Below are 22,192 nucleotides of genomic sequence, written 5' to 3'. Positions count from 1 at the left end.
GGCGTGGTTCTCTGAAAGGCAATGGGGCAACCCCATTATTTGCTTCATCTCTGAAGACCTTGGTGTCTTTGGGTTTTAAAGAAATGGTATCTTGAGCTGATTGTGCAAGTTTGTTTCCGTGCTCGGTTCGAACGAAAACTAACTGACCTAGCGTCTCGTCGGTTACTTTACGCTTGGTAATGTCTTGTTGTGCTTCTTTAGGGTACACCTCAGTGAGGCAGATCTTGGAACAAGAACGGCTTGACTGAGTTTGACCGCAAACTTCTGTACAGTTCGAGCTGACAATTGTTGTCCTGGAGTGAACCTTTCCCTCCCCGCCGTCCTGTTGTGGGGGTGAAGGAGCGTTGTCGGTTCTTTCATTCTTGACTTCATCACGGAGCCGTGAGGGTAAATTTCCTTCCTCGTATGGATGTGATGCAATCGTGACTCTCTGAGGTTCCTCGTAGCTGGGGAAGTTATCGAATACGTATGGAGAGGGGAGACGAGCCTGCCTGTCTATTTGAGATTGTACATAGTCGCTTGTGCGTTCCAGTCTGGTCCTTTCTAAAGTAGATCTTGCTTCGGTCAGATCACGCGACCCTTCAGCTTCTTCTATGTACTCTGCTTCCGCCATGGCAGCTTCTTCTTCTCTTTCTAGCTGCAGCACTTGCAACTCTGTCGATATTTTTGCCATTTCCAACTGGGTTTCGGCTTCTCGGGCGGCCGCTTTCCTTTGTCTGGCAGCCTTTTCGGCTTCTCTGGTGGCCCTGGCAGCCTTTTCTTTCTGGATATCGGCTTCTCTGATGGCCTGTTCTTTCTGGATTTCGGCTTCTCTGATGGCCTGTTCTTTCTGGATTTCGGCTTCTCTGATGGCCTGTTCTTTCTGGATGTCGGCTTCTCTGACAGCCCTTTCTTTCTGGATTTCGGCTTTTCTGGCACCCTTTTCTTTCTGGATTTCGGCTTCTCTGGTGGCCTGTTTCATTTTCAAAACTGCTTCTTGTCTGGCGTAACGCAGTCGGACCTTGGCGGCTTCTGCCTTGGCTCTTGCCTGTGTGGACTTACTTGATGTCGGTTTACTGCCCTTGTCGCTGGGCGCCATCGACTTGATCCCGGATCGAGCTGACATTGCAGCACTTGGAACACCTGATAACGCCCGGGTGGGCTTACTTGATGTCGGTTTACTGCCCTTGTCGCTGGGCGGCGTCGACTTGATGCTGGATTGAGCTGACATTGCAGCACTTGAAACACCTGATAATGCCGCTTTTTCACTGTAACGTTCTCCTTCGCGTGTAACTGATAACATCGAATTTAACGTCGAGATAAACCAGTTAATAAGAACCAGATCGCAGTAAGATTAACCATTTACTATTCACTCTTCACATTAACATATGGTGAAAAAGCGTTGCTCTCACTGTGATTTCTCATTCCTGCAAAACTACTTCTGCTCAGGTGAGCCTCGTGGTAAGCCCCCACCCTCGCGCTAATTTCAAACCGGTATTTCCCCACAAGACGCGGCGAAACCGGATGTGACGTCATCGCATGCCGATATATTTTACATGCAATGAATATACTTTAAACACTTCTAATTCTAACTAGAAAATACTATTGAATGAATTACTAAGCGAAAATATTATAAACTAAATAACTGTTGTAAAGACAGCACAATAACTTCACAACAGACATAGTAGTATTATTGGTAGTTGGAATAGCTTCAACCCATCTACTAAACACATCTATAATATCTAAACAGTATCTATAGCAATGTACTCTAGGCAATTCAATAAAATCAACTTGTAGACACAAAAAGGGTCCACCTGGCAAGGGACTCGTACCCGGTGTGCAGGGTACAGGTTACCAACCATTCCCTCCTTTCAGGTGTGTCAAATCATGTATATGATCGACCAATATTGGTAAAAACTGTTTAGGAACACAAACCTGTCCCGCTGGAGTAATCCAAATAGCTAGGTTGGGTTCTTTCTAGCACCCCATCTGGGACCACAATTTGCGCTGCTGCTCAGAGATGTCCCCATGAAAAGTATGTACCTCCCGCATGTCTGGCAAACCTGTTCTGCTTATGTCACAGAGGGTTGCCTGATGGGAACCCGAGGAGACTACAACTACTAGGATTGTGCCGCACTTTTCGCTGTCTCTTCCGCTAAAGCATTGCATTTAGTGACTCAGTCAACATGTGGGTGTGGGCCGCTCATTAAATAACAGCCAAAGCTCGAGGTATCTGTAGAGCGGTGAGTAAGTTGTTTACAAAGGTGACATTACTAATGGGGTGGCCAGAGGAAGACAGGAATCCCCATGTTCCCAGAGAGCCCCGTAGTCATGTACAATTCCAAATGCATAACGGGAGTAAACATTCCCACTTTAGTCTGTTGCTGGGATACAGGCACGAGTCAGAGCAAACAGCTCAGCCTTCTGGGCGGAGACAGCTGCTTCAAAAGAGGCCTTCTCAATTACTTCACTGTCCGTCACTATTGTATAGTCAGAATATCGTTTTCCTGCTGGATCCACAAAAGAGCTTCCATCCTCAAGGAACGTTATCTCGGGCTAGAGGGGGTTTTGAGGAAGGGATGGGAGAGTCTGTCCTTCTTTCACGGTGATCCAGACAGGGGGCAGTTGTTGCAGACAACTTCATTTTGACTGAAATTGAGCAGAGATTGTGTGCAATGTCTTGGGTTCAGTCAATATTAAAAGAGAGTCTTACCAGATGTCCCGTCTTCACCTCAATGTCCTTCCAGTATCGGAGTTGGCCCACGGCCAAGTCTTGCCAGTCTCCCTTGGTGCTGGAGGCTTGTTTCCTCAGGGTGAAGGCAATGAACTGTAGGCTCTTTGACTTGAACCCAGGGCAAACCCTAACAATGATATGGGGAGCCACCAGTCCTGTCTGTCACCAAAGGAAATCCGGAAATTCGGCCAGTAATGTGCTGCCCTCTTTTCCTTAATCCTGTCCAATCACCATGACTGGGAACTTCCCTCGCTCGAGGGGTGCATAATATTGGCTTTCCTCAATGAGCACCCCATAGTGTCATAGCACAGAATCACATGAGGGCCGGCCGCTGACGGAAGGGGTTCAAACACGGTGGAGTCCAGATTAAGTGCCCACTACTGGGGATTCGGAAACTGGAGAAGCTGTCGGTTGTTCACTAGTCCCAGGGTGATGCCCTTATCTGTGTCTCCACTCCTCCTGTCCTCCACAATCAGCTCCTTTGTTTTTGTGATAATGAGGGAGAGTTTGTTTTCTTGATACCAGTCAGATATTGTTCAGACCTCAGACAGAGTCAACAATCAAATGGTTGAGTATGGTGCGATGAATGTGCTGAGCTGTGTATATCCCAATGCAAGAAACATTGTAGGAAAGCCAGATGAGCTCAGGACAGGGAATTATGATATTGTGGCCATTATAGGGGCTTGGTTGCACCCAACAGTCTGAGGGATTTAGAGGAACAAATTTGCAGAGCGGTCACAGACCATGCCAAGAAACAAAGGTTGAGATTGTAAGCGATTTTAACTTTCCATATATTGACTGGGACTCCCATACTGTAAAAGGACTAGTTGGGGTAAAGTTTGTCAAATGTGCCCTTAATTGGTACGTAAAATTCCTGATGTAGAAGTGTGCAAAAAGCTGTTAGGCAATGACCAGGGCTGGTGACAGAAATTAGTGTTCATAATGCCATGAAATTCAAAATAAAGATGAAAAAAGAGAGGTCTGGACCATGGGTTGAGATTCTAAATTGGAGAGAGGTCAATTTTCAGAAGGATCAGAAAGGATCCTTTATCAGAAAGGATCTGACAAGTGTGGATTGGGACATGCTGTTTTCTGACAAAGGAGTACTTTGTAAGTGGGAGGCCTTCAGAAGTGAAATTTTGAGGGTGTAGAGACTTTATGTGCCTAACAATGTAACAGTTGAAACGTAACTGGTGCAGGGAATCTTGGCTTTCTGGCTATATTGAAGCCCCGGATATTTCGTTCCTTTAAATGCCTCAGACTTTTGGGTGCTACCAAGACTCATTAATCATCATCCATGCCCTGAGCTCATCTGAACATTTTCATTGTCTTCTGTTGGTTTCTCGCTTCCCAATAGCTTTTGCTCTTTTGTTTGCCCACTCTTTGGCTTTTATGTTGGCTTTAGCTTCTCAATTCAACTATGGTTATGTCCTCCTGGTTTCCAATGTTTTCACTTCCTTGGGATATGTCGATCACTCAGCTCCTGAATTGCTCCCAGAAATTCCAGCCATTGCTGCTCCGTTGTCACTCCAACCTTTTCCCTTCCAAACAAGTTTGTCCAGCTTCTCTGTCATAGAATAATGAAATAGAAATAGAAACAGGCCATTTGGCCCATCTAGTCAATGCCATTTAAGCTGTCTATTGCAACTAACTGCACCGAGACCATCGCCCTCCATACACCTACCATCCAGGCTTCCATCAAAACCTCTTTGAAATGGTGAAACCAAGCTCGTATTCACCACTTGTGCTGACATGTCATTGCACACTCTCACGACCATTTCAGTAAAGAGCTTTTCCATATGTTCCCATTAAGTTTTCACCTTCCCCACTTACCCATGACCTCCGGTTGCCATCCCACCCAACCTCAGTGGAAAAAGCTGCTTGCATTTACCCTATAACCTCATAATCTTGTATACTTCTGACAATTTCCCAAAGCAATGTATAATGTCCTTGTTTATGTTTAGAGCCTTTTTAACGTGTATAGGATGATGAGGGGCATTGATCATGTGGATAGGCAGAGGTTTATTCCCAGGGCTGAAATGGCTAACACGAAGGGGCATAGTTTTATGGTGCTTAGAAATAGATACCGAGAGGATGTCAGGGGTAAGATTTTTACCCAGAGAGTGGTGGGTGCGTGGAATACACTGCAGGCTATTTGTGTGAGAGTATTTCAGTTACAGTGGGGCCAGGAGCCCGTGCTGCTCAGTGGGAAGAGGGAGCAATACCAATGGCGAGAGTCAAACTGAGCCAGGTCGCAGATTGGAGATGGGAGAGGTGCCCCATTCTTAAAGAGACAGGAAGAGCATCAGAGAGTTTGATGGTCATTCCAGTACCAACACTGTGCCCAGTTAGAAGATGATTTCTCTCTCCAACTCGGGTTGAACTTCACTGTAAGAGTGTGTTGCCAGATCACACCGTGACAACTCAAGTGATCTCATATGAAAAGTTGCCCCACACACATTGATGGATTTTGTAAATCTTTTTACAGGCTAAAAACAAGGAATTTATCTACGGGAATCTCAAACACAACATGCCAATTTTGCTGTCTCTGTCCAGATATTTAAGAAGTGGAGCAAGGGATTCACTCGATCATCCTTCCTGCTCAGGCTGTGGGGAGGGATTCACTTGGTCATCTGACCGACTGGCAAAGCGGAAATTTTACACGGGGAGAGGCCGTTCATTTGCTCAGACTGTGAGAATGGATTCAGTGGGTGTGCTGTCTTTATGACAGTTATTTAGTTTATAATATTTTCGCTTAGTAATTCATTCGATAGTATTTTCTAGTTAGAATTAGAAGTGTTTAAAGTATATTCATTGCATGTAAAATATATCGGCATGCGATGACGTCACATCCGGTTTCGCCGCGTCTTGTGGGAAAATACCGGTTTGAAATTAGCGCGAGCGTGGGGGCTTACCAAGAGGCTCACCTGAGCAGAAGTAGTTTTGCAGGCATGAGAAATCACAGTGAGAGCAACGCTGTAAGTTAATAGATAATCGATATATTGAACTAAGATGTTAATGCCGATCCTGTTAGAAGTAACGACGGTAGATAATGTTTATGCTTTCGTTAGTTAAAGAGTCGCGGATAGTTTGCATGGAAGTGTATTTAAAGTAGTCAATGGAGCAGGTAAACTCTCCCTGTATACTGCACCTTAGTGTAATGTAGTTATAGTCACCTTTGCAAGTATTTACACTTGAAATGTGATATTAAGGAAGGAACAAATACTGTATCAATCTTGTATTGTTTTATCAACAGTTTTCACCATATGTTAATGTAAAGAGTGAACAGTAAATGGTTAATCTTACTGTGATCTGGTCCTTATTAACTGGTTTATCTCGACGTTAAATTCGGCGTTCGTTACACGCGAAGGAGAACGTTACAGTGGGTCTTCTCAACTGACTGTACATCAGCAAGTTCACACTGGACAAGGCCATTCACCTGTTCTGTGAGTGAGAAGGGATACAGTCGTCTTCCCACCTGTGGAAACACCAGTCAGTTCACAGTGGGCAGAGGCTGGTCATCTGCTGAATTTGTGGGGAAGGATTCACTCGGTCATCTGACTTCATGGCTCACCAGCGAGTTCACACTGAGGAGTGGCCGTTCACCTGCTCGGAATGTGGGAAGGGATTCACTTCGTCATCTCAACTGAAGGTACATCAGCGAGTTCACACTGGGGAGAGGCCGTTCAACTGCTCAGACTGTGGAAAGGGATTCACACAGTTAGCTAACCTACAAGCACACCAGTCAGTTCACACTGGAGAGTGGCCGTTCAACTGCTTAGAATGTGGGAAGGGGTTCATTCGGTCATCTCAACTGAAGGTACATCAGTCAGTTCACTCTGGAGAGAGGCCATTCACCTGCTCAGACTGTGGGAAGGGATTCACACAGTTAACTGGCCTGCAAGCACACCAGTCAGTTCACACTGGCGAGAGGCCGTTCAACTGCTCAGACTGTGGTAAGGGATTCACACAGTTATCTAGCCTGCAAGCACACCATTCAGTTCACACTGGCGAGAGGCCATTCACCTGCTCAGTCTGTGGGAAGGGATTCACTCTATCATCTTGCCTACTGACACACCAGTCAGTTCACACTGGAGAGTGGCCATTCACCTGCTCAGACTGTGGGAAGGGATTCACTCGGTCATCTCGCCTACTGACACACCAGTCAGTTCACACTGGAGAGTGGCCATTCACCTGCTCAGACTGTGGGAAGGGATTCACTCAGTCATCTCGCCTACTGACACACCAGTCAGTTCACACTGGAGAGAGACCGTTAACCTCCTGTTAATGTGGGAATGTATTCACTCAGTCATCTAACCTTATGTAACTCTCACTCTGGCTAGCAGCTTAATATAGGGGGTGATAGCCCCCTAGCTCGGCCAAATGTGTGTGGATGCTGCGCCGCGTCCCCTGTTACAAATCAATACCCCAAAATAACAAACAGTACACAAGATGTGATTCATAATTCTTACTTTGACTATAGGGTTAGTAAAGTAAAAAAAAAAGGGCCAACTCTCCCCATTTGTGGCTTCTCATCTCTCCACAGCAAAAGCCCATGAAATTCTCTCATTCAGACTCACAAGAAAGAACATTTCTGTCATTGGATAGCCCAGCACTCCAAAACCCTGTTATCTCTAGTTGTATCCTAAACATTGCTGCTGCAGAGAAACCACTACCTCAGCAGTGAAACATTACAGAGAGGTCATTACATTAGCAATGAAACCTTACAGTGTGTTACACTTACAACACACTACCGGGTTCACACAGGGGAGAAAGTTTCAATAAGATTCATGCTGGATATTTGTCCATCACCATTGCTGAATGCTATTTTGAGAGTGATTGTAAGTGTTGAACTCTGCAATTATTGCTGCTGCTCACCACACCCAGTTCTGCACCCTGGTCACTGGGCATGGGAGGAGTTTCTTCTGCTGCATATTCACCTTTAATGGGACTAGATCTGTGACAAATGAATCAGTTCTATCTTAAGCACTGTCTCTGTTACTTAGTGAATTTATAACACACCTAGTGTACAGTAGAGAGTCAACTCAGGCCGGCTGAACACTGCCAGTGATTCTGTTCCACAACAGATCTTTCAAATCCTCCCCTGTTGTTCACCTCTCACTCTCCCTGGGATGAGGTCCAAATAGTCATCACTCTGTGGGTGAATATGTTTCCCTTGAATTTCTTGCAGACTGAAGAAGTCGAGCTGACTGCGCATCTGTCTGAGATGTTCTTTGCCTCTCTAATCTCTGGGCTGAGGAAGAATGACATTGGGATTTAACCTCCTTAATCACGACTCATGTCCACATTATGGGTCACTTTCCCCACTTCTAAAATGTTGTTAGCGAACACCACTGTCCTCTAAAGACTGAAAGCAGAGTGGGAAGTCATCAATTGGATTTTCAATGAAGCTGGGTCAGAAACCAGAGGCAGGTCTGCACAGAGCAGAGTTTGGGGCCCTGGACGATGTTCGGGGTAAGAACGTATGATGAGGAGAGGGGATTCAGCAACAGGGCATGTCAACGAATGACATTTGGAAGCAGATTGACAGAGAAAGTAATTAGGTTATCTGACTGACGACACAAACACTACCTGTGGTGAGGTGCTCCACTGGTTGAGGAACATGTGTGTTAGGAATGGTTTTATCTATTGAGGGAGTTGTTCCTGCTTGTTTATCCTGTAATATTATAACCAGATGGATTGACCTATCTGAAATAATGTATTGATGATCATATAATTTGCAAGATTTTGGCTCTAAAACTGGATCAGGCTTGAATTTATGGTGTTTTCATGAGGTGATGGAGGGCATTCATGAGTTTGTATTTTAAAGCAAGATTTTGGTGAATGATATTTGCCACTTGATTGTACCTGTGTAAGTAATCAGATTGAGTTAAACTGCTGCAGGATCCTAGAATGTGTTGGACTGTGTCTGGTTTCTCTTGGCCTTTTCTGCACTTACTGCTTTGTTTGTTTGTATTTCATGAAGTTTCGATTTGTTTTACTTTTGTTACCCACCTCGTCCTGTATTTCCGCAAGGAACTCCTCTGTTTCTGGGAAGAAGTCTCCAACTCTCAGTCAGGTGCTCGATGCTTCCTTGTCACCATCTCGTCTGCTCAGATCATTGGGATGTCTCCCATGGAGGGTCATACACATTTCACTGGTAAATGTTTTCATCCAGAGTGATGATTTATTTTTCTGAGCCAGCTTGTCATTTAAGTTTTATGGTCTGTGTTTCTTATCATAATTGCATATACACACATGGAGTCAGTTCAGTTCCTCCGCCATATCCTTATCTCCATTTACAATTTCTCCAACATCATTTTCTTTCGGTCCTATATCTACCTCACCTGTTTTTTACTCCTTATATACTTGAAAAAGATTTTAGTATCCTTTTTGATATTATTTGCTATCTTTCTTTCATAGTTCTTCTTTTCTCTATTAATGACCATACTTTTCTTTCGTGAGTTTTTAAAAAAACTTCCCAATCCTCTGTCTTCACACTAAGTTTTACTTCCTTGTATGCCCTCTGCTTTGCTTTTACTTTGGCTTTGACTTCTCTTGTCAGCCACGGTTACATCCTTTATCCATTCGAAAACTTAGTTTTCTTTGGAATATATCTGTCTTGCACTTTACTCACTTCTCGCATAAACTCCAGCCGCTGCTGCTCTGCCGTCCTCCCTGCTAGTGTCCCTTTCCAGTCAACCTTGGCCAGTTCCTCTCTCATGCTACTGTAATTTCCTTTACTCCACTGAAATACTGACACATCTGATTTTGGCTTCTCTTTCTCAAATTTCACAGTGTACTCAATCATGTTGTCATCACTAAGGGTTCCTTCACTTCCATCTCTCTAATTACCTCTGTTTCATCACACAATACCCAATCCAGTACAGCCGATCCCCTAGTGGGCTCAACAACAAGCTGTTCTAAAAAGCCATCTCATAGACATTCTAGAAATTCTCTCTCTTGAGATCCAGTGCAGAACTGATTTTCCCAATCCACTCTTCCAGTAGCGATCTGATTTTCCCAATGATTTTCCTTGCTTTTGACCCCCTGTCAAAAGTTCTGCTAATGTGAATAGATCAGCGAGTAAAAGACAACCTGATTTCCAAAAGGCATAAAGTTAGAGATGACACATTTCTTTAATATTTAAGCAAGATTACATTTTTATTTCAATCTATTACAGTTTCAAAATAACAAAAAAAGGAAAAGGGCCAGAAGCAAATGTTTGGGCGCCCTACATTTTCAGTAGCACCCCCTTTGGCAAGTATCACAGCTTGCAGACACTTTTTTTAGCCAGCCAAGAGTCTTTCAATTCTTGTTTGGGCAAATTTCTGGGTTCAGACATTAGTAGCAATGTACTACCTGTGGAAATTACAAACCACAATATTATTAGAATCACAGAGCCAAGCAGCAATGAAACAGGCCTATCAGCCCTTCTAGTCAATGCTGACCTGTTTTTGTTGTTACTGCCCATTTCCAGCTACCTGCATCAGAGCCTCCATACACCTCCCACCCACGTCCTCACCCAAATCCCTCTTTAGTGTCTAAATCAAACCCACATCCTCCACTTCCACTGGCAGCTCATTCCACACTCTCACCAACCTCTTCACCAAAGTGAAGAATTCCCCTTCAGATTCCCTGAAAATAATTCACTTTCACACGGAACTTATGTGAAATGTCAGGATGAGAGGGTGGACGGGGCAGAGAGGGAAGACAGTAAAGGGAGGGGTGGTTGAGTGCGGAGAGGGAAACAGAGCGGAGTGTTTATACAATATTTTTTGAGAAAAATTAATTGTTTTAACTTGCTGCAAACCTACTCTCCATATCCTGTATATTCTTAACCAGATTACTGATCCAGATGACAAGTAGCAATGGTTGATGTTCAAAGTAAATTTTATTATCAGAGTACATAACTTTTATATAGTCAGATACCACATAAAACCCTGAGATAGTTTTTCCTACAAGAATACTTAGCAAATCTTCAGAATAGTAACATGATCAATGAAGAATCAAGTAGAGCGCAGAATTCAACCAACTATGCAAATCCAAATATAATTAAAAATCAATGAATAATGAGAGCAATGGGGTGTAACCCTGGGGAACCTCACTGGGCTCGGGCCTCGAGTCCAATAAACAGCCTCCCACCATCACTCTCTGCTTCCTACCATCAAGACATCTGTGCATCCAGTTAACCAGCTCTCCCTGGACCCCGTGTGACCTAACTTTCGACAGCAACTTACCATGCTGAACCGTATGAAAGAACTCACTGATGCCCATATCGGCCACGATCCTGGGACAGAGATGTCACAGATCAGAGGGCATGGATTTAAGCAGAGGATGAAGAGGTTTAGAGGAATCGGAGGAGGAGATTTCTCACTCAGAGGGCAGCTGAAATCTGGAACTCACTGCCCGAGGTGGTGGTGGAGGCAGGTCCCTTCACAACATTTACGAAGAGGATGAGCATTGAAACTGCCGAGATACAGTCGGCTGTGAACCAAGTGCTGATAAATGGGACCAATGTAGACAGTGAGTGGATGGTCAGAACAGGTATGGCCGGCCAAAGGCCTGTTTCTGATCTGTGTGATCCACCACTCCGGACGTGCTAAATTACCGATGGTGGCACCGCAAGGCATTGATCTCAAAACTCCACACCCCTCTCCAACCTGAAATAATCCAGACTGAACCCCTTTGTCACCATTGGAAGTATCTGTTTCTGTCAAGGTAGCATTGAGATTGGTCACTTCTGCTAAATAACTGGCAATTGATGAAGTTCCTGTGTCTTCCATTAATGTTGCTGCCTTACAGCAAAACTAACCCTCTCACAGTGTCACAATCAGTGAATAAATCCCGCACCAAACACTGTGCTTTCAACCCTGCACTTAAACCATTTCACTGAGGTTCTGTAGACACAACCCCTGCCCTCTGCACATGTGATCACATCTCCCCTGCTTCTGACATTTCAAATACCCTCGGAATGGTTTTCTGATTCAGTCTGAAGGTTATGGTACATTCAGCTCGTCATCAGACCTGACAAACCATGTCTTCCCACAGCTGGTTCCACCTGTTGGTGTGTCCTCTTCCCACCACCTCCAGGGAAGCTGCATCTCCACACAAACTCCTCACTTGAGACGACTGTCTATACCCGTGACAAAGGAAATAACATCTCTGTCACTCTATTCCAGCCGCTACCACCATAAAAGCATAAAAGCCAGGACCAACAGGCTCTGGAACAGCTTCTTTCACCAGGCCATCAGACTGATGAACTGACGCTGACTTGAATGTACTCTATATTACATTGTCTGTTTTAATTATTATAAACTCTTATAAATTACTATGATTGCACGTTGCACATTTAGATGGAGACATACTCCTCATGAATTGTTGAAATAAAGTCAATTCAATTCAATTCCTGATTCTGTGCCTGACCTGCTCGCCTCTGGGTATCCTCCATCAACAAGTTTCTTCCCCAGTCACCTTCTGTGAGTTCACACAAACAAAAAATAAATAAATAAAACGATCTATTAGACAGCTCCTGTACCCCTTTACCCCTGAACATGTTCTTCTGTTAAAACTCTGTCCTCAGCCCCTTCCCGATTCCCTTTCCCTTTCAGACTCCCGATATGCCAGCATATCCGAATTCACTGTAAGGACATTTATACCTCACAGGAGGATGTCGAAACCCGTGTCCCCTGATGCAAGGGTCACTGACACACCCTCCCCCTTCCCAATCTGCACTCGCAGCCCATGACGGAGACAGCTGTCCTAGACTCTGGGGCTCTGTAACACACAATCTTGTAACTCATATTCTTGAGAACAGCAATCTTAGACGGTCATTAATATGAAGAGAGAATTGTTGTTTCCTGAAAGGACATGCGAGCTAAGCTGTCTGATCCAGTTCACCTTGTTTACAACTTAGTTTGTCTCGGTACCCTCCTCCCTGTATCACGGAATGTCCAATCATCCCACTTTCTCGCAACAGAACCCAACCCGCTTACAACCCCACGCCCACACTCCACTGATAACCTCTACCCACACACACGGACAGATCCCCTTCACCCCTTGGAGAACCACAAGGAATTGGTCCCACAGCCCGGGCTCGGTCGCAAAGTTAAAACCGGGGCTGAGGAGTGCCTGGAGCCCACAGCCACCCGGCAGAGCTTGGGCCAGGCCCCTTCTCACTGCTACCGGCCCCCGATTTACACAAACCCGATATCGGCCCGGGCTCACGGTCGCTCGGAGTTGCGAGGCTTAGTGTCGGCAGCGCGCCTGCGCGTCTCCCTCTGCTCAAGACACTGGCCGGGGGTCCCCACAGCGCCACCACTGGCCGGAGCCGGAGGGACAGTGCAGAGAGCTCGGCCGTTCGGCTGTTTCACGGGGACACGCCGAACTCTCCATCAACTCCATCCAGCTGGAATGTAATGACCAACAAATATAATTCCTGTCAGCGATTAGCCGTCTGAGTGATTCGATGACTTTTAGAGGAAGGGGTATCCATGGTCCACATTGTCAGGCTGTTAGTTTACCAGGATACAAAGACGCTGCCTGAGGAACTCAGTGGGTCGGGCAGCATCTGTGGAGGGAAATGGACCGTCAACATTTCGGGCCGAGACCCTCCCTCTGGACTGAGAGTAGACGGGAAATAGTCAGAGAAAAGAGGAGAGGGGTGGGGATGGGGCAAGAGCTGGGGAGTGAGAGGTGGATCCAGGTGAGGGGGGAGGTGGAAGGTGGAAATAGTGACAAGGGTGGGAAGTAAGTGGTTGGACCAACACGGTGCTGCAGAAGATGGAAATTAATTCCACAGAGGATTAACAAAGAGGTTAGAGAGTAATTGTTATAAAGCGTGCAATGAAGATGCACCAGACTAATCCCTGGAGTGGTGGGGTCATCATATGAAGAAAGATCAAATGCGATAACTCTTTCATTTAGAGAATCGAGGACTGAGAGGAGAACACATTGAAATGCGCAACATCATTACCGGTTGAACCAGGGATCCCAGTCTCTGAAACATGGATGGACTGAACGGGACTGAGATGAGGGGAAATGTCTCCACTCTGAGGGTGGTGAATGTTTGTAAATCCCCACCACAGAGGGTGGTGAAGACTCAGTGATCGTCCTCACATAAAACAGAGAAAAGCAGATGTGTGGAGACCGAGGGGAATCGAGGAAAAGAGGATCGGGCAGAAGTTTGTGGCTAAGAAGGGAGAGCAGCCGCCATTTTGTTGATGGTTAGAAGCGCTGAATGGCCTCCTGCTGCTGTTTCTCACTTAATGATTCAGTGTTCCTGATCAGTGAGGCCGGAGGAATGTGAATAGAAATTAGTGTTTACTGACATAGACTGATTTAAATGAAACCTGCACATTTCCGGTTTGGGTCTGAATTCAGTTTCTGACTGGGATGGGAATCGAAACTGAGCGCTCTGTGACCTAGGGCTGGAGGGAACGGGACCGGGGAAGATATGGTGGGAAAAACTAAATACGTATCTGGTTTAAATTTGGAAATAATATAGGGAAATAATAAAATAATGTGGGAAATGCGGCGGTGGGAAGGGCAGGGTGTGAAGGGCGAGGAACAGTCAACGGGTGACGTGAGAGACCCTCCACTGGTCACGTGATCCCGTTTTACCGCAGATCGGAAGCATCTTCGGGTTTGTTTCCGAGGCCCCGCCCACCGCCTGATGACGCAATTAGCACATTGCGCATGCTCACATTCCCGGGCTTGGCAGTGCTGTTTTCTCGTTCTTTGTGAAACCGGGTCGGTGGTGAGATCGGGATGGGGAGTGGGTTCTCGCCCCCTTGGACGGGGAGCCGGAGACGGATTATTCTCTGCGGGGCAACACCAACAATTTTCCTTCGGTGAGTATTGAAGCCGGTTCCGATCGGGGAGTTCTGACGTTGGGTAGTGAGTTAACTTTCCTGAACTCAAACAAAGAAATTCTGCAGTTGCTGGAATTGCGAGCAACGCGCACAAAATTCTGGAGGAACTCAGCAGGCCGGGCAGCATCTAAGAAAAGAGTACAGTCGACATAACCGGCCGAAACCCTTCGGCAGGACTGGAGAATAAAAGGTGGGGGTGGGGAAGGGAGAGAGAAACAGAAGGTGATCGGTGAAACCTGAAGGGGGGGAGGGGATGAACTTTCCCGGACTGGCGGCCTCTCTTCGCTTCCTTCACAGAATCTGCCGGGGTCGGTTCGGTTTGAAGGTCTCACAAGGTCTCTGAGATGAGCTGCCGCTCAGCCCCTGTTGTTCTGGTCCTATTAGCAGGATGACGTAAACATATTTCTATACTGTTACTGACAGAGAATCGTATAACTTATGTTCCGTGTGTTATCTGAATGCACTTGCCTGTGATGCTGCTACAAGTCAGTGTTTCTCTGTACCTGTACATTCCCGCACTTGTGCACTTGGCAATAAATTCAACAGGACCTGAGAAATCTCAGTGAGATTTGATTAGTGATGATCATCTTCGCAGCTCGGTCGGTGGAATGTAAAGAGACAGTACACTGTTAAATGCAAGACTGAATAGTGTTGATGATCAGAGGGATCTTGGAGTCCGAGATCATCGCTCCCTGAAAGCGACCGCACAGATTGATCTGCACAGATTAAGAAAGCAAATGGTGTGGTTCTCTTTATCATTGTGTTCAAAAGTCTGGAAGTTGTGTTGCAGCTTTATAAGATTAATTAGGCCACATCTGGAGTGTTTCATACAGTTGTGGTCGCTCTCGTTCTCTGAAGCATGTCGGGGCTTTGGAGAGGGCGCAGAAGAGGTTTACCAGAACACTGCCTGGAATAGAGGGCATGAGCTATAACGAGAGGTTGGACAAACTTGAGTTGTTTTCTCTGGAGACGTGCCGGCTGGGATGAGACTGAATAGACGTTTATAAGATTACCAAAGGATTAGAAGCAGTGTCTCAGAAAGGCAGCGTCCATTATTAACGAACTCCAGCACCCAGGGCTGCCCTTTTCTCAAAGTTACCATCAGAGAGAGAGAGAGGTACAGAAGCCTGAAGGCACACACTCAGTGATACAGGAACAGTTTCTTCCCCTCTGCCATCTGATAGCCAAATGGACATTGAACCCTTGAACACGACCTCAATATAAATATATAATATTTCTGCTTTTTGCATGATTTTTAATTTATTCATAGAATAATAGAAACCCTACTGAACAGTACAGGCCCTTTGACGCACAAAGTCGTGCTGACATGTCCCTACCTTAGAAATTACTATAGTTATCCATTGCCCTCTATTTTTCTAAGTTAGTTTTTCTCCAGTGCCGCCAGGTACCTATCCAAAAATCTCCGAAAAGACCCTATTATGCCCACATCCATAAACATTGCCGGCAGCCCATTACACCACTCCCCACCAATCTCTGGCAAAAAAAAAACTCACCCCTGATATCTCCTCTGTACGTACTCCCCAGCAACTTAAACCTGTGCCCTCTTGTGGTAACCAATTCAGCGCTGGGAAAAGGCCTCTGACTATCCACATGATCAATTCCTCTCATAAACTTATATACTTCTATCAGGTCACCTCTCATCCTCTGTCGCTCCAAGGAGAAAAGGCCGAGTTCACTCAACCTATTCTCATAAGGTATGCTCCCCAATCCAGGCAACATCCTTGTAACGTGCCTCTGCACCCTTTCTAAGGTTTCCACAGTCTTCCTGTAGTGAGGTGACCAGAATTGAGCACAGTGGAGTGTGACCAGGGTCCTATATAGCTGCAACAAAACCTCTCGGCTCCTAAACTCAATCCCACGATTAATAAAGGTCAATGCACCGTTTGTCGTCTTAACCACGGAGTCAACCTGCATAGTAGGTTTGAGTGTCCTCTGGACTCAGACCCCAAGATCCCGCTGATCCTCCACACTGTGAAGAGGCTTACCATTAATGCTATATTCTGCCATCATGTTTGACCTAATAAATTGAACAACTTCAAACTTATCCAGATTGAAATCCATTTGCAACTTCTCAGCCCAGTTTTGCATCCTTTCGGTATCCTACTGTGACCTCTGACAGCCCTCCACACTATCCGCAACACCCCCAACATTTGTGTCATCAGCAAATTTACTAACACATCGCTTCACTTCCTCATCCAAGTCATTTATAACAATCACGATGAGCAATGGTCCCAGATATACATATACTGTAATTCTTATTATTTTGTTTTGTGTTTTCTTTTTTGTCTATATTATGTCTTGCATTGAAATGCTGCTGCAAAGTTAACAAAGTTTACACCACACGCCAGTGATAATAAACCTGATTATGAATCTGTGTGGACAGATGATATATTTTTCCTGGGGGTTGAAATGTCTAATACATTTAAGGTGAGAGGAAATCTGAGCGGCAAGTTTGTCTCTTTCCACAGAAGTGGTGGGTAGCTGGACTCTCTGCCTGGGGGGGGGGGGGGGGGGACCCCACCAGTCACGTGATCCTGTTTGCCCCTCCCATTTATCCACAGATGTAACTAACTCTTCGCGCATGCTCACTGTCTCCGGTTGGGTGGTGTTTTCCTTTCTGCTCAGTACTGAAGCGGATTGTCTGCGGGATTGGGAAAGGGTCCTCCCCTCCTGGGTCAGGAAGCCAGGGATCAGATCACAGTCTGCGGGCCGAAGATATCGTTTTCCCATCAGTGCGTATTGGGACCGATCCCAAGTGGGGAGATCCAATGTTAGCCGTGAGTGCTGAACTGAGGGCCAATTACTCATTTATTTTCCTATTATCTGGGCTCTTCAAAAATATGTAGATGTCACTTAATCTGCATTGAACGATCCAAACCAGGAGCCCAGGCTGTTTATTTTCACAGAGTTGAAATGGGAGACCCACCAACAGGTCACATGAGGCTGTTTAACACAGATCTACCCCGCCCTCTGGTTTGTGACTCAAGATCATGTGGTGTGCGGTCAGAGTCCCCGTATGTGAGGTGATGCTTCCTCCATGTTGTGTTGGGGAATCTGATGTTGGCCACTGAGTCCCGTTAACTTCCCCCAACTTGTCTCACTTCCTGAGCCTCCTCGCATTTGTCTTTGAGCTTTTTGGCTGTTGTGTCTTCTCCCGGACTGGGGTGGGTGAGGAAGGAGAATGTACCAGGTTGTGGGGATCTTTGATTTCACTACCTGCTTTCCTGAGGGACTGGAAAGTCCAGTGTGAGAATGGTTTCTGTGATGTGCTGATCTGGGTCCAAAGGTCTCTGCTGTTCCTCACAGTCACGGGCAGAACAGTTACCATGAAAAGCATGAAGTGTCTGAATGGGAAACTTTCTATGGTGTGTTGATAAAAATTTGGTGAGGGTTCAAAGTATATATGGCAAAGTTCTTGTTGTTTTGTTCTAACTTTGTCATTTTAAGATCCTTTATACAGTAGTGAGTACTATTAATTCAGTATCTGTGTATTGCTGGAGAACCATAATTGATCGTCCTTGATTTCTTCTCCACCTCATTCCATCTGCTCATTCCCTGCCCATCTTGTTCAACCTCTGTCCAGTCTCTCTCCCACCAACTTCAGTGACATGCATCAACTATCTGGGTCAACCTTGGTCCACCCTGTGTCACACCTCTTTAGTGATATATATCGGCAATCATTCTTGGCTTCATTGTGAAGTATTCTTTTACACCTTCGGCCTTGCTGAGTTGTTTCCAGAATCAGTTTTTGTCAGCTGGAAAGCCAGAGGCTCATCAGGTGCCAGTTCTGTTGTGCATTGGTGTGGAGTCCTATTTTGTGAACTGTGACTGCCTGACACACTTCATCATATTACAGTCAGCAAAGAGTTCTGGGAGAGTTGGTGCTTGGGCTCTAGTCCTGTGATCAGCATTCCAGGGAAATGGAACTGCTGGTGTTTTGGCTTTGACTTTGCTTAGTGCTTCTACAGAAGGGGCTGGATGGATGTCCTTCTTCGAGCAGCTGGACATTGGTTGTGGGGAAATCCTGGATTGCACTACCCAGTGTGAGATGTGGGGACAATGTGTGAGACTCTCAGGGTCGGTGAGTGGCAGATTAAGCTGTGTGACTCTGTGAGGTTGGGTCCTGGGATATCATAGTTTTTGATCCAGGGAAAGTGGACCCGGGGATCGAGCTGTTTGGGCTTGTGAGGTGTTGATCGAGTATTTCTCGTCTGGGATCAGATGTTTCTTTCTGGAGTTCCTTTGGAAGCAATGACTGCCAGTCTGAGGAGAGGATGAGTTCCCATTCCATCCTCACAGGGAGAGGCTGTGAGTAAATGGGCTGTTCCGTGTTTACAACAGTAGAGATAGACCCTGAGTTTGGTGTTCAAACTATGCTTCGAAATCCCCCTTTCACTGTCATCTGTCTGTCACTCGGTGGAAATCAGGCAGAATCTCAAGTTGCTGGAGATCTGCAATAAAAACTGAAAATGCTTGGTCATTCTGACAAAACATTATTACCCTGAATTGTAAAGTTTGTTCCTCTCCCAAAGCTGTTCCTTACCTACTAAGAATTTCTGATAATTCTAGTTTCTTTTTATTACATTTACCTTGGAATGGTTTATATTTCCAGAAATTAACCTGGAAATGGAAATGGCTCATTCTGTGCTAGTAGAACAATAGAGAAATCTCAACTTACTCTGTAAATTATCCTGGTATCAATTTATCTCTTATTCCTGGAAATGTGTTCAGTACAATTGCTGCTTGTAAACATGGTTTCCAAAAATAATCTCAGGAATAATCATTGTTATGTATGAGGAGCATTTGATGGTTCTGGACCTGTGCTCAATGGAGTTCAGAGGGACATTGGGGAGTTGTGGGAGGGATGTATGGATAAGTAAACGCACAGAATGCTGAAAAGCCTGGATACAGTGGACATGGAGAGGATGTTTCCATCAGAAGTAGAGTCTGTGATCTGACAGCACGGTCTCAGAAAAAAGATGCTTCCCTTTAAAACTGAGATGAGAAGAATTTTTTGGCTAAAAGATGTCTGATCTGTGGAATTTGTTGCTGCAGAGGTTGGTTGAGGCTGCCATTTTGTATATTTATGACACAAAGTAATATATTCATGATTGGTGAGTAGCTCAGGGTTACAGGAGGAAGGCAGGAATATGGTGTTGGAATAAAAATCAGCCATGGTAAATGGTGGGGCAGACCAGATGGATCAAATCACATAATTCTGTTCCTGACTGAATGATGGCTCCTCCTTGTCCCATATCGTTTTGTGATATGTGAGGGACAATAAATTGTTCACTGCGATCATTATATCTGCCTTCAATGTTTAAATTTCAGTGAGTTTTGTTCTTAGTAACATTGAGCAGAAATGTTTGGTTCTCCTTTTTAATGTTAACATACTTCATTATCTCTCTGGTTAAAGTTAGACCTGCGGTGAGAAGTTTATTTGAAGAAAAACCCCAACTGGAAGCAAACCACAGCTGAAGACGAGAGAACAGCAACAAGTGAATTGGCCCGAGGACTGAGAACAGCAACTGGAGAGAACAACTCTGCATCAAGAGACTCGGATTTCCCAGTGATTCAGTCAGGAGAAAGTTTGGTGAGTCTCATTTACTCAAAAACATGTCCTTTGGACATTACATACCTGTACAAGGGAAGGTAGGAAATAGCTGGAGTGAGACTGAATGTCCCCAGAAGAACCAGTTATGCTTCTGTCAGACCCAGTTGCAATCAGTCCCGGTCTGGTGATGTGCTTCCAGCAGCCCAGCCCTTTAAAACCACTCCCATTCTGTGGAAGTTGAATCCAGATAAAGTCACTCAGAGACCGTATGGTACAAACTCTTTGTTCCAAGCACCCGGGGCGTACTCAGTTAGTCACTCAGACAGGAACAGACTGTGAATGCTACCACCCTATCCACCAATTCCCCTTACACAATAAATTTATCTGTCCAGATACTCCCCCACACAAGACTGGATGGAGCCAAAGTTATTTACTATGACAGCCCCTAAAGACAAATTACAAAATAGTCATAATGGCTCACACACACAGAACAGACAGAAGCTGTCCTATCTCTACACATGAGTGCACAAGGAGATAAGCATCCTGAAACCGTAGCTAGCTACCCTCAAGAAGAAATATGGCTCAGCATGGCTTAGTACATCTGTTGATCATCAGCAGTTTCTTTCAGAAAAACAGGCTGTTATAGATTAACGAAGTGTTAACCCTTTTACATACTTTATCATTCCCTTCTTTAGATCATTACATGATCAACAAAGCAGTAACTTTTTTACAGAGAAAACAACTGAGTACAGCTTTGACTTCTCAGTGGGGAAAAACAACATACATCAGTAATTATAACAATGATATGTACAACTTTTAGGACATAGGATTAGGACTATGCCCCACATATTACCTTACAGGCCTTTGAAGATCACCATTTCAACCCTTCGGTGAACCCGTGTAAATCCTGCCCTACTTTCTTGATGCTGTCAGTCTCCTTGACAGTGTGCTTGGAGAGGGATGTAACGTTAGTAGACTCATCAGGGATATAGGTGCTGCATTCTGTGTCAATAATAGCACAGGTTCCCCCTTTCTCAGCTAGGATAAAATCTAAAGTCGTACGATTCTGTACGACTGTTTGCCAGATTGCAATCATTTCAATGGATGTTTCTGTTACTTGGGCCTGTGTTTCTGTCACAGGGCCCCTGCAGCATTGTGGCCAGCTCCTGAAGTTCTTATAGCCAAATTGATTATCTCTCATGAATTTCTGGCTACGCTATAGGAGAGAAAAACTATCATCAAAAATCGCTCAGTCTCAGTTATTCCTCTCGGCTGCTGGGCTCCTGCAGATATGGCCAGGATGCATGTTTCCCAGCGTAGGAAGTTCCGCTTGGTGGGGCCCTGAGACACCATCCCTCAAAACACTGACAGCCACGGTCATCACAGACTGGACAACAGTTCCTCACTCTCTTCCCCGGGTGTTATTTGAAAAAGCCCAGGCAGATAGTTCCTCACTCTAGTTGAGCAGGATTACTGACATTTGAATCATACTTTTACCATACCGAGGAATTTCAGCACAAACCCAGCAGGCCTCTGGTTCTACCTGCTTGGCATAGGTGTGACAGAGAGACAGAAAGGTGTTAACAGGAGGGCCCCCGGGTGCTGGGGTGAGCCCTCTTAAAGACATAAACACGAGCAGCACCGTTACGTACCCAATTGGTTTAAATGAACCAGCAGCTATAGACCACACCTGGAGTCTGGTTTTGATGTTAAAACCACTCTCTTTATTCGTATCTACTTATAATATAACAAATTAAGCAAAATAATCAAAAGTTAAAAAGTGTTATGAGTACACATACGTGTAAATATAACTCCCAAACCTTTGAGCTCAGGGAATACCAAGCTTAAAGTCTTGAGATGGTGAACTATGAAAGTTCAGTTCAGCCATGGAATAAATGACAGGTTAACAGTCGCTGTAGGTTCTATCCGTCGTCGTTCTAAATCTACATACAAATTATCGCCAGAAGCAGCTTATCACAGGCGTACTGTCTTCAGAAGGAACTACCACACAAGCAAGGGTTGACACACAGG

General features: G+C 45.2%; 2 protein-coding genes across 5 annotated transcripts in view; both read left to right on the top strand.

Annotated features, from left to right (window-relative positions):
* The first annotated feature begins 4,820 nt into the window (after nucleotides 1-4,820).
* LOC132387551 (zinc finger protein 239-like) lies at nucleotides 4,821-12,109 on the top strand. 2 transcript variants are annotated; one of them, XM_059959929.1, is made up of 2 exons: nucleotides 4,821-8,873; nucleotides 11,896-12,109. In XM_059959929.1, the coding sequence occupies exon 1, from the start codon at nucleotides 6,279-6,281 to the stop codon at nucleotides 6,999-7,001; it is 723 nt and encodes a 240-aa protein (XP_059815912.1). In that variant the 5' UTR covers nucleotides 4,821-6,278; the 3' UTR covers nucleotides 7,002-8,873; nucleotides 11,896-12,109. The 2 variants fall into 2 exon arrangements, with proteins under 2 accessions (XP_059815912.1, XP_059815911.1); XM_059959928.1 differs by having other exon boundaries at nucleotides 11,765-12,109.
* A 2,310-nt stretch (nucleotides 12,110-14,419) lies between these two features.
* LOC132387552 (zinc finger protein 112-like) overlaps nucleotides 14,420-22,192 on the top strand; it is a 33,665-nt gene continuing 25,892 nt past the window's right edge. For 2 of the 3 annotated variants that reach the window (XM_059959931.1, XM_059959930.1), the window contains exons 1-2: nucleotides 14,420-14,565; nucleotides 20,024-20,200. The gene's annotated coding sequence lies outside the window, so the exon portion shown is untranslated. The remainder of the gene's footprint in view (nucleotides 14,566-20,023; nucleotides 20,201-22,192) is intronic. The other variant, XM_059959932.1, reaches the window with a different exon arrangement.

This window comes from Hypanus sabinus, unplaced genomic scaffold (genome assembly GCF_030144855.1).
Source record: "Hypanus sabinus isolate sHypSab1 unplaced genomic scaffold, sHypSab1.hap1 scaffold_1975, whole genome shotgun sequence".
NCBI classification, from domain to species: domain Eukaryota; kingdom Metazoa; phylum Chordata; class Chondrichthyes; order Myliobatiformes; family Dasyatidae; genus Hypanus; species Hypanus sabinus.
The sequence above is the reverse complement of the archived record's forward strand: the minus strand, read 5'-3'. Positions and strand labels throughout refer to the sequence as shown.